Source organism: Nothobranchius furzeri, chromosome 10 (genome assembly GCF_043380555.1).
Source record: "Nothobranchius furzeri strain GRZ-AD chromosome 10, NfurGRZ-RIMD1, whole genome shotgun sequence".
NCBI classification, from domain to species: Eukaryota; Metazoa; Chordata; class Actinopteri; order Cyprinodontiformes; family Nothobranchiidae; genus Nothobranchius; species Nothobranchius furzeri.
Genome location: NC_091750.1, coordinates 31,699,129 through 31,711,861, shown reverse-complemented (window position 1 = coordinate 31,711,861; position 12,733 = coordinate 31,699,129). Strand labels below are relative to the sequence as shown.

The 12,733-nt window shown below is 43.6% G+C and overlaps 1 protein-coding gene across 4 annotated transcripts in view; it reads left to right on the top strand.

Annotated features, from left to right (window-relative positions):
* The window catches only part of vps13d (vacuolar protein sorting 13 homolog D), a 206,285-nt gene that overhangs the window by 33,410 nt on the left and 160,142 nt on the right, over positions 1-12,733 (top strand). For 3 of the 4 annotated variants that reach the window (XM_054745595.2, XM_054745598.2, XM_054745597.2), the window contains exons 8-16: positions 371-541; positions 870-970; positions 1,098-1,266; positions 2,816-2,917; positions 4,601-4,790; positions 4,937-5,119; positions 10,168-10,298; positions 10,376-10,430; positions 10,532-10,708. In XM_054745595.2, the coding sequence (XP_054601570.1) occupies positions 371-541; positions 870-970; positions 1,098-1,266; positions 2,816-2,917; positions 4,601-4,790; positions 4,937-5,119; positions 10,168-10,298; positions 10,376-10,430; positions 10,532-10,708 (1,279 nt within the window). The remainder of the gene's footprint in view (positions 1-370; positions 542-869; positions 971-1,097; positions 1,267-2,815; positions 2,918-4,600; positions 4,791-4,936; positions 5,120-10,167; positions 10,299-10,375; positions 10,431-10,531; positions 10,709-12,733) is intronic. The other variant, XM_054745599.2, reaches the window with a different exon arrangement.

Sequence of the window (12,733 nt, the reverse complement as noted above, 5' to 3'; positions counted from 1 at the left end):
ATTTTTAGAATCGAGCTGTCGACGTCATCGACGCTTCGCTACAGCTCTAATGATCGGACAAAATCACCTCTCTCAATCGGATTACAATTTCATTCCGATTGGGCCGAGTTGGATCAGAATATTCCGATTGACATGTTTACATGTAGAAGTTTTGATCTGATTGGGCGTTCAGATTAAATGTGTTCATGTAAACATGGCTATTGTTTCATTTGAAGTGCTTTACAAATAAACTTGATTTGCTATCCTTGCTCTGAAAGGTTTAAAATGGCCTGAAACAGACCAGTAAGGTGCTCGTTCATGCTGATCCACAGGTAAAAGTGCTGTACAACACTTTCATGCTAACTTGTATTGGCGGGGTCTCTGAATGCAGGATGCAATGATGCAGTGTATGCAGAGTCGTGAGCATCAGTACATCTTTGAACCGGTGTGTGCCTCTGTGCTGCTTAAAAGAAACACTTCCAAGGAGCCTCTGAGGTCCCGACAAACCCCCCGGATTGAAGGCCAGGTCCAGCTGGAGCCGGTGGCTTTACGCCTGTCCCAGGTTGGTTAGCTGTTCCTGTTCACTAAACCAGTTCACTAAACCAGTTCACTAAACCAGTTCAGTCACATGTCACTTTTTAAATACACACACACACACACACACACCCACGCACGCGCGCGCGCACACACACACAAACACACACACGCATGCGCACGCACGCACACACACACACACACACACACACACACACACACACACACGCATGCGCACGCACGCACACACACACACACACACACACACACACACACACACACAGGACCAACCTGGTTCATGTCGAGCAGTGCCATTGGAAAAGGCCCATTAGGTTCTTCTGTGGGGTTGCTCTTAGGTCCAGTACCAGCAGATGATGTCGTTCCTAAAAGAACTGGATCGGAGGGAGAGAGGGATGTTGTACAGGAAGTGGAGACCTAAAGTGTCCATCTCTGGCAAGTAAGTAAATGCAGCTGCGGCAACAGCTTTTGTTGTAAGCTGGTTTGACAATCCCTTTAATTTCTGTAATGTTGGGGTAGAACCGTTTAATGTACCGTCACTGGTAATGAAACCCGTTTACCATTAGCTGTAGGATGTGGTGGAGTTTTGCAATTCAGGCCAACCTGAATGACATCAGGGAGCAGCGGCGGCGAGGGAGCTGGAGTTTTGCTTTGCAGAGGGCTCAAGATGCTCAGACCTACACCAGGATCTACTTCAAAAGGTTGAAAGGAGTTCCTCTGAGTCCTCAGGAGAAGGTACTGCCCCATCACACACACGCACGCACGCACACACACACACACACACACACACGCACGCACGCACGCACGCACGCACGCACACACACACACACACACACACACACACACACACACACACACACACACACACACACACCTCTATCAACATTGTGTTGTTTAACTGTGTGTGGGAAAACAACGTTAGGAAAAAATCAGTTTAATCAAATTAAGATAAAATGGTTCTAGTATTTCATATTTCCTAGTTCCTACTGCATGAGTTCAGATGTATTAATCCATGCACTTAAATATTAATGTTCTGGTTTTATTGAAAAACTGGTTCTGTAATAGTTCCTTTACTATTGTGATCAAACATAATTAATCTCAGTTCTGAGGCTGCTCTGTAAATAGTTTTCTAATAAACAATACACATAGCAACTTCTGATGAATCCATATCAATTTCAGATTTAAAATAATGAACTGATGTAAACCACACCCACTAATGTCCAAATAATAAATAAGAGGTGCATTCATCTGTGTATCTCCTCTGATCCACATTAGTGATATTTTCAGCACCAGAACAGTGAAGCAAAGAAACAGATTCCTGAGTTTATGTCAGTAATTTTATTTATCAGGTGCATCTGACCTGTTCTATTTTTCTCTGAAATGAGATCAGACCAGTGCTTCTATGGGTCGTCTCCTCTCTGCACTAGAAACATGTACTTTATTATAATGTTCACCGTAATGCATCTTGATGTTCTTAACAATACATTAAATCAAAGATATTGGTCAGTAATGCCAAATATGTAAATTTGTGTTTCAGTCATTTTTATACTGGCTTAAAAATACTTCATTAAGTCTGCTAAGCAGGGGTGTAGAAGGTGTTTAACAGGGCCAGCCCACTAATGGTCTTGGACCAAAACACAGGGGGCAGAAAGTCTCTCCATAGCAGCTTCAGACCCATCTCTAAACTTCCGTTCATCTCCAAGATCTTGGAAAAGGTTGTGGCTAAACAACTCACAGCTGCTCTTGATGAACATAACATCTATGATAGCTTCCAGTCAGGTTTTCGTAGAGCTCATTCTACTGAAACAGCTCTTCTTAGGGTCTCTAATGACCTTCTGACCCACAGTGATGCAGGGGACTGTTCTGTTCTGGTCCTGCTGGACCTGACTGCAGCCTTTGTCACTGTTGACCATCACCTGCTACTGGAGAGGCTGAGAGACTGGGTAGGCCTATCAGGATCTGCTCTGGAGTGGTTCTCCTCTTATCTCTCTGAGCGCTCCTTCTCTGTGGCCGTCTCCAAGTATCGCTCCTTCTCCACCTCCCTTGTAAAATGTTCTTAATTTAAATGAAAAAATTAAAATAAATGTAATTGTTTTTATTTGACTGACTGAGGGACTCTTCAGATTGTTTGGATTAAATATTAATTTAAAATGAATGAAATTTTAATTTGTATTTATTATTTTACAAAAATGACACGATTGTGACAGATGTACTACCTGATGTGTGTCAGAACTATCTAGCGTGACCTCTGTTTCAGACACTCCCTCTCCTGCTTGTTGTTTAGAGCCAGTTGGAACGAGTTGAAGAGGAGCAGACGTTAGAAGAACTGCACGGCCTCAGAGACGTTGTCTATGACTGGATTCAAAAGCAGGAACAACTCCCAGAGGTGTGTTTTGATGCTATTTTTCACCGTTTTTTAAGTCAGATGAATTCAGCACACGCAAAGTTAGCAGAAATCCTTTTCCTCAGCCTTCTCATTCGTGTAAAGCTGAACACATACATGTCAGCAGCAGGATGAGTAAGGAAAGGGAAGTAAACACGGACAGTTTGGCTTTTGTAAACAGAATCAGCTGAGTCTGCAACCTGAAGAGTTTCTGGCCTTTAGCTTTAAAGCTCAGATCACCCTCTGGAGCAGCTTGTGAAGAAGCATGAGGAGCGTTACTTCAGTCGGGATAACAAGTTACGTTGAAGTTTAAAGGAAGTCGTGATGGCATGGAGACGACCCCACACACTTTTTATAGCTCCATCAAATAATCTGTGGTGAAAAACACGATAGTGCCACATTATCTGGGTGACAACAACTGGGTTTAACCACATGTACAACAAAGAAGAGTGGAATAACAATGGCTTGGCTTGGAATGACCCGGTTCCTCTACATCAGTGTAGTTTTCTCCACCAGCTGGCCACGGTGCAGACATCTTTCTTTAGAACAACGGCTTTAGCTTCTACTTGTTGTGGTTTTAAAGACGTGTCCAAGTCATTTAGACCAGAGGAAGAGCCGCGGCGAACTCTGCTTCAGATGCCATCTTCGTTGTTTACTAGACACTGAGCGCTACGCTGTGCAGCGCTGATTTCCTCGTTACCCCAAAACTCCACTACCTCCGCTCCGCTCCGGCACGAACTCCGCAGCAAAAACGGTCCCGTTGTAGTCAGTCAGAGCTGTTCCACTACTCCGGCAGTGCGGCGCCGTGGGATACACGCCGTTCCGCCATCCGGCAAAAATGGGATCGATTCTATTTTCGCCGGACGCCGGAGCACCTCCGCGGTCAATGGACAGGAATCACAACGGCCCAACAGGAAAAGGAGCAAGCACAACTTCCGTTTTTCACAATAAATCGATAAACAAAAGGCGTTTTTTGTTTCATATGCACAGGTTTAACAACTTTTAACAACTATCAATGGCGGCTGAAGTTTAAATGCACAAAAGTAAGCCATAAATACAGTTTCTACTATCAAAGTAGTCACCCTTTGTTGATCCAAACACTGCTGATCTCTCAACACAAATGATGGGCAGATTAAACAGTTCATGCCGATGCTTCTCCCACACAACGGTGTTTGGATCTAACTTCCGATTTTACTGCTCGGACTGTATCGCAAGATCTCGAAAATCCCGCGCATGCTTGTTTGCCCCCCTCAGGTCTCCGCTCCGGAGCGGAGCCGTTGTAGAGCGGGTACCAGTAAAAATTGAGTTCGGAAGCGAGCGGCTGCAGAAGGCGGGGGCGGAGCGGAGCGGAGGTAGTGGAATTTGGGGGTTGGACTTCTCAGAGGGTGGGTTGTTTGAATAGAAGAGTTCCCAGACCCCATGGGGCTGGCTGGTCAGGCTACCTGCATCATTTTGTTTCAACAACTGTAACACTTTCTGCAAATCCTGTAAACTTCATTTCACCTCTCAGACATCACTGTGTGTGTCTCCTAGATCTTTAACTGAAACATGTTAGAACAACCAACGATTTGTAACGGATAATCATGATGAATGTGCTCAGAGTGCGAGGCTGCTGAAACGTTTCTGTCCCACTGTACGGTTCACCAATGTTCTCCATTTGAACCTCTTTTTTTTCTCTCATCACAGAACACCAGAGAGCCTAGCAGCGAGCTCCAACCTGTTCCAACCAGCACATCCATTCCTAAAAGTGGGAGCTCAAGGATGATTCAGTACCTCCAGTCTTGGTTTCCTGGTTGGGGGGGCTGGTATGGAGATTCTGAGGATCCAGACAGACCTGAAGAACTGCTGCCAAGTCCATCATCATGGGATATCCTCGGTGAGGACCTCAGTAGTGTTACTTATTTTCTGTTAATTCAAAAGTCCTTTTGAACTGTAGGTGAATGTTCTTGCCTGGAACAGAAATCTTTGAAGTGCCTTGAGATGGGTGCTATAAAATAGCTACGGGTTTGTTTGTTTGTCCAGCAGAGACAGAAGACTTGTTTGACCCTATGGAAGACTCTCACACTCTGAGCACATTCACCAGACGAGATCACATGTTTGCACGCTTGGAGTTCTTTCTGCACAAGGGTGAAGTCACTCTCCGTCATCAGGGCAAGACGGCGCATACACTACACGAGAGTGCACTCATCCAGCTGGAGTTCTCAGGTACTCTTATGGATCTGTTGCTGGCTTTCACAGTAGATACCATAGTATACCACCTAGCAGCTACAGTAACAGGGTCATACTGAGTCCTGTACACAAAAACCAACAATAAGAGATGTACCTCTTCAAACTAAATTAAAAACAAGACAAAATCTAAAACGAGTCCCTCTGCAATACAAGCCAGGCATTAAAGTGTTGTAAGTGCTTTTAGGGTCTGGGATAATATCTTTCAAGCCTCTGGAGCTCCATCCTCTGCTCTGTACTCCTCATGAACATCCAGATCTCGGTCTTTCTTCACGCTAACACTATATCCACCGAGGCTCTCACAGGTCCTTCTCCTATGAGACATCCAAAGCCATGAAATCCTTCTGCTCCACCTGCTGCAAAACCTCCAGAAACTCTGGCTGGACAGCTGATCACCTTGTGCCAGCCCGCCCGGCTAGGTCGGCTAGCTCAGTCGTCAGTTGGAAAACGCCACCATTAACTCTGGTCTACTCAACATCTGTTCGCTTACTCACAAGGGGGATGTCGTCGGATATTTCATCAGTGACTTAAGTTTTTTTATTCTGAAGGAAACGTGGCAGCAGCCCAAGGACTTCTCCCAGTCAAACCACACGGTTCCCACTGGCTTTGTGTGCATCTGCCATCCCAGTAGTAATGGCCGGCAGGAGGTTGCGTTCACGGCCTGTCCCTGTGCCAGATTACAGCCTGGTCCTACTTCTACGATTATTGCTTCAGTTTATCACCCTCGTAAGCCTAACGCTGGCTTTATAAACGATCTCTCCACTTTACTCACCCATCTCACCCGCCTTTCACAGAATGATGTTCTGCTAGAGGACTTCAGTGGACGTATCAGTAATAATTACCAATCACCAAAGATTTAATGTCCTGCTTGGAGAGTTTTGGCTTTCCAACACACATGAAGGGCCGTACTCTGGACCGATTCTGCTACTCTGGTATTGGACTACTCATCTGCTTTGCTGAAGAAATCCAGTTTATGGACACTTTTCTACTCTCATTCAAATCCACCCTCTGTGTATGTCTGCAGTTAATCCTTTACGTCTCATCTCACTCCGGAACATCAAATCCATTTATATGAATGCTCTTTGCACCAGAATCATCCAGATGCTAGTCCTAGATCACTTCTCCAGCCCTGATGAACTTATTGCTGCCTACAACAGCATCCCAAGTCTCATTCTGGACTCTTGCTCTCCTGTGAAAACCAGGCTCATTTCCCTCTCAAGTGCTCTGTGGTACACCTCTGGGCTGCGTGCATTAAAATCTAAAAGTTGTCAACTTGAGCGTCTCTATACAAGAACTGGTTTCAGCATACACAAAGAACTGCACTTAACTAATCTATAGCAATACACAGCACTGTGAGATTTTAGACTCCCAAAGCTGCGAAAAGGGAAATTCTGATCAATGTCTCGCCCTTCTGCAGAGCTGGCAGAAAAAAGTTGCAATACTCCCGATTTATCATCTCTGAGGTCATCACGCGGATAAATACGCTCCAGCTGAGTCAGAGTAGGTTAGTGACTGAAGGGACAGTCCAGAGAACATGGGTTGTTTGTGTTGTTAACTTTTAACTTACAGGCCGAACTTCTTCATACAGGTCTGTCTGACACCGTGGTGCTGATACGAGGTCTGTGAACTTGAGCCAATATTCTTAACTAACCCTGCGGACGTACGAGTCCTCGAGGCTGCCTCCCTGGCTCATATAATGACTTTAAAACGTTATATAAATAAATAACAATATGTTCCAAATCAAGTGTTTTAATAACGTGTCCTATACTTTACATCAATGAATGATGGGTTAAAATGAACATTTTCCTGTCATGATTCATTTAAGATCTTAAATTACACCAGATTAGTATTTGTTGACTTTAAGAATTTAATCTATCAGTATATCAACGCCTCATAGTATTATTATTAATGTTTAACGTTTTTACTTCACAGTAAGAAATAACCTCTAGGAATCTGAGTGAAAGAGTGATTGCCTGAGGTGTTTTGGTACCGCCTTTAAGCGTGTCAAATTCTGATTGGTCTAACTTTTCAACAGTAGTTCATAAAGGCTAGGTCACTTCCTGAACCAGCCAGTTCTCCGCCGCTTCCCAGTTCAGCCGACCGGGTGAGGAATGCACTTGGGACCATCCTCTCTTTTGACCCCAAGGTCAAAGCCTCTCTGCAACACTTGCGAGTGGTATCACATGCAAAATAGATACGCTAGCTTCCTGCCGTCATCTGGAAGGTATCTCAGAGCAGACGAGTCATACTCTGAGCTGAACTATTGGTTCAGATACCCAGGAGTCCATGCCAACGGCAGATTGTCCTTACCGACCTCTCGATCCCTTGGATCGCACGAGGGCCTTCAACACAACGGGTTCCTCGAGCCGCACAATGGTGTCGGATGGGTAATAATAATAATAATAATAATAATAATAATCTCTAACTTATTAAACCACACAGTCGGACTGATTTTACAACCCAGACATCACAAGACCTCTCAGATCCTTAACAAGGTGCTAGCTTACATCCCGTCATTTCTTTCATTTCTGTTATCTTGTACAGCCACCATTTCCTTCATACTTTGTTGTGTACAATCATTAGTTTACAGATAGAATTAAATTCATTTTTATAAACTAAATCCTTGTCTCTGTCTGAGTTAATATGAAGTGTGTGTTCCCTGAATAGTCCAGAGAATGTAAGGTAATATTAAATCAAACATTCAAAGACCAATCTGATTGATAATTCATATTTATATGGAATATCACATCTTTCATTAGGGTTAGGGTTAGGGTTAGGGTTCATTTAACAGATATGTAGTGACATCCACCACGCCACACTGTCTACAAGTCCACACTGTTGCTGTTGATTGTGTTGTGAAGCGCCTCGGGGCTTGTAGAGCCCTAACCCTAACCCTAACCCTAAGAATGCCCAATGCAAACACAGGCCATTTACCATTTTACACACAACAAGCGGGTATTTAACTCATTCCCTGTCAGCCATTTCCTAGTCAGAAAAGTCCTTCGCTGCTGGCGATTTTCAGTGTTTTTCACAGGTTTTTTTAAGAGTGACAGAACGATGCGCGCTAGGATGATGTCGACGCCAAAACAACCAAAACAAAGCGGAGACTCACCTCTCACATCAGGAGGAATCCTCGTGTTTCCAGCGTTATCCGTTCTTTCATGATCCGTTGTTGAATTGTGATCGGCAGAAGCTTTTCCGGTTCACGCCTCTCTTCTTTTACAGCAGCGGTCCAAAACGATCTCCTAACACATGGATGTCCTGCTTCCTGAACGCTGCCAGCTACACACATCTTTTAATTTTTTTATTATCAAATTTATTGACATGGGAACAATTTTCTCGATAAGAGTCAGAAATTTTGATAACAATACATTTTCATTTTATTCCCCAGCCCTAGTACTGATGCAGAGACGTACTAGGCACTCATAGTAGTTTTATGTAGTAAAATTTCAGCCCCAGGATATTATTGTAGTGTATAACCAAAGTGTATTTCTGTTGTAATTTTTTACATTTTTATTTTCATACAGAAAATCTAAATCTAAGAAAACATAGTGATATGGACAAATATGGACATTGGCCCTGTTCTGGTAAAATTCCAAAATAAAAGTCACAAACAAGTTAAATAAACAGTATATTTGAACAGTATAGATATTATAAGACACTTTAGAATAATTTAGCTAATTTTAGAACATCACTGTTCAAAAATACAGAATTTATCACAATTATTAAACAATGTAGTATATTTTTTATAAAAACGGATTACTGTAGAACGTTTGAGAAGTTACTGAACAATAGATATGATTTCTGATCAAATATAGAACATTATAATAATTTAGATTATTTTATATTAGAGGATCTGCCTCAATGTCATCTTCCTCCTGTTGGTTGGTTGGCGCAATACCTGTCCTCCTCCATTTTACATAGAAATCTTAATTTAAAACTGCAAAATATATTCAATCTTGTAATTGTTATTATTACTGAATTTTAAGATTAAAAACAACATATTGTACCTAAAATATTCACAATTTCTTGTATGTGCAAGTATGGCAGATTTGATTTTCGTGCTAAGATTTCACCAACTTTATTGAGTTTTACATTTACAACACATGTATCTTTATTTAATACAACTAGTCAACCTTGTGGTGTGAGAGTTTCATAAATCTAGCGTTGTTAGTTTTAGGATCTGACCGTAAATACGGGAGGAGGCCGAAGGTTTTCTGGCTCTGCAGACACACCAACACTTGGCGTGTTCTAGCCAAATGAGCAAAAATGGCATTCAGTATAAGGGCTAGACAGTGATTTCAAAAAGTAAAAATCTAAAGAAAAACATGTCAAGAAACCATTGAACAATAACCAAAAGAAACAACAAAACGTCCATTACGTAGTAGTGTGTGGTTGTGTCAAACACATCTGTACCAGCTAGATATCAAGGTACCAGTCAGACGTTTGTTGAATTTCACCAGAGAAGTCAAGACTCAGAAAAACCGATCACGTAACCATAAAGTTTAGGTTTAGTAACCGAGGGAGGGCGTGGGGAGCTGCAGCCGGCAGCTATATTGAAAAAGAACGTAAACACGGGCTGTAAGTTTAGCTCTGTACACAGAATCAGCTGAGAGGGCAAACTGACATCTTTAGGAGTGGTTTGTCAAAAAAACCTAAAGATCGCAACTTCGATCGAAATAAAAGGCAAGTTATGTCCCAGATCAACGGAAATCCACAGCAGGGCAGAGGAGAGGTAACCTAAAGACAGGTGCCATAAGGCGTTACTTTCCTCAGTCGGGTGAACAAACACAATAAACAAATCCTGCTCATGGGTTACAAAAGGATGACTTCAAACCCCATCCCATAAAACTGGATTTGACAAGAGTTGTGTCCAGGGCAGACTTTGTTCTGCTCTGTTTATGTTCTCTTAAGATCTCCATAGTTTGCATAAAGAGGCAGAAAGTCCAAGTGTGGTCAAATTCAGTGCTTCTGGCTCTGATGACATCATTTATTCCATCTGATTACTTGACTTTGCGCATCCACAGGGGTAAAGATAATACTGGAGTCTCTTCCTCGCTCTGATTCCTCCCTTCTGTCGGTGAAGTTGGGTGGTTTGTTCCTGAAAGACTTGACTACTCAGGGCACCATCTTCCCATTCCTTGTGTCACCCAAAGGGGTAAGTGATGGGTTCGGCCGGGTCACCACTGCTACAGCTTTACAGTATGACTGATTGTAACTTGTCACCCATTACAGGATGATGTTGACTGTCTTTTTAACCCTTCTCTGAGCCAGTTCAGCTCTACCTCTGGTAACTGAAATGTTAATTACTTAGTTTAACTTACACTTCATATACAACATGTCTTCATGTAAAACGTGTGTGTGTGTGTGTGTGTTGGGTGGGGGTGCCAGGAGCTGGTGCTGCATGCACATCCCCGGTGTTTGAGATGATATACGAGCGGAACCCTGTGAGGTCCAAATTTGAGCGGAGGCTCGAGGTCAGCACCAGCCCACTGAACATCATCTACAACCCACAGGCCATGAAAAAGGTCACAGAGTTCTTCTATAAAGGAAGAATTCACACCTCAGGTAAAGTCCTCTGTAGAGTGTATCCAGTCCATCATGAAATGAGCTTACCATGATGTATTTTTCTGGGCAAGAAATGGCTGCTGCTAATGTTGTGTTAGCCTATCCATATAAGCAATAACAATCAGTCTAGTCAAATTTTATTCTACTGCCCTCCTGGGAGCCCAAGGCGCAGGACATAACATACCATAAAAGTAAATAACAGACAAATAACAGGACAGTAAAAAAAGATTAGAAAGGGTTCAAACTAAATTAAGTCACACAAAAGCCAACTGATAAAAGTGAGCCCTCAGGCAACTTTTAACACCTCCAGTGATGACGACTCCACAGAGTAGGGCAGGGATTCCCTAAAGCCGGGCGGACGCTGTGTGACTTTTTCACTCGCAGCGTTCAGCTTCAGCTCAAACTGTACGACTTCCTCGCAGAGCAGATCTCACGAGTCATGTGCTCACTGCACGTCTGGTAGCAACACGTCGGCCCTAAAAATATGCTAAAAACAGCAGTTTTTACACAACACGTCAGACTTGTTTGTCTCGTTTTGCCTGTTGTCCTTCGGGAGTGCTGCAGGAGGACACACAGGGATTTATGGGGGTTGGATGAGGAAAACGAAATAAAGAAAGTAAATCTGTGTTTTGTGATCAGTTTAATTTGACATGAACACGACAAACACGCTTTCTTGTCAATCTTTGTGAGTAAAAAAACGGGTAAAAATTAAAACGAACAGCGTGTGTTATTAGGGAAATAGCGGGCGAGCGGTGTTGATGCAGGATTGCGCATGTGCCGTGAGCGGTTCTGGTACTTTTTGGGTCGCAGCTGCTCGCAGCGCCGCTTCAACAGTGTGATACCCTCACGAGGGACGAGTGAAATTTCAAACACGCCAGAAGTCCGTGCGACCTCACGACTGCTGATCGGTAGCTGGTCACGTGGTGTTAATGGCCTCTCGTAACCCCCTGTACACTACACCACGCTCGGCGCTAAACTCGCCCCGATCTCGTGGATTCTCGCACGAGTGGAAAATCGGCTCACAAAAGTGAAAAAGTCGCACAGTGTACGCCCGGCTTAAGTGTGGTGCGCGCACCGCTGGGCGTGAGGTGAAAAGTGTAATGGCTGCGGAGCTCAGAGAAGTCTGTCATATGTCACCATTAGCGTAGCCAGAAACTCATTTGTGGGTGGGACTAAGAAAAAGTAAGTGGGCACAATAAATGTAATTGAAAACAAGTATATTTTTGTGTGTGTGTGTGTGTGTGTGTGTGTGTGTGTGTGTGTCCTCCGCATGTGCCCTAGCTTCATAATAACAATGCGCCGAGCTTCAGCACTCTGACCTGCGCATGCTGATATGTTCCGTATTTGATCATTTTAACGGTGTTGGAGGAATCTGCAGGTGGCGAGTCATTCTGGCAGATTGTAATTAACACCTGTCTCATGCAGGTGTTCTGACGTTGTAAACCTCACACACAGATCATTGTGGATGTAACTAAATAAATCAAGACATGATTCCCATCTGAGCATTTTAGCATTATTATATTATTATATTAGCACGCTGACTGTGGGACAGCATTCTAAACGTGTCAGGCTATAACAGCGCGCTGAAGATCTGAAGTTCAGAGTGCGTCTGTCAGAGGTCAGACGCCAGCGGAACCACGGCTCACGGGTGCACATGTGAGCACATCTGGGCTGGGCAGAAGTCATTTTACATAATTCGTTTAAATAGCGCCGATAACGAGACGCGGTGACTGGAGCGGCTCATGGAGCTGTGCCACACACACACACACGCACACACACACACACACACACACACACACGCACACACACACACACACACACTGATTCAACAAGCGCACGCTGCGCTGTGCCGTCAGACTGAAGGCAGAAATGAGCGCTGCCGCTTCCGTGATTAAAAAAAAAACTTTTAAGAGGTTTTATAACATTTTTCACTCCAGGTCAAATGAAGATATTAGCTTCTATTTTGGGACGACGTATTAAAGTCGGGTCCGCTCCAGCCAGTGGCTCCTCATGAACCTGAACTCA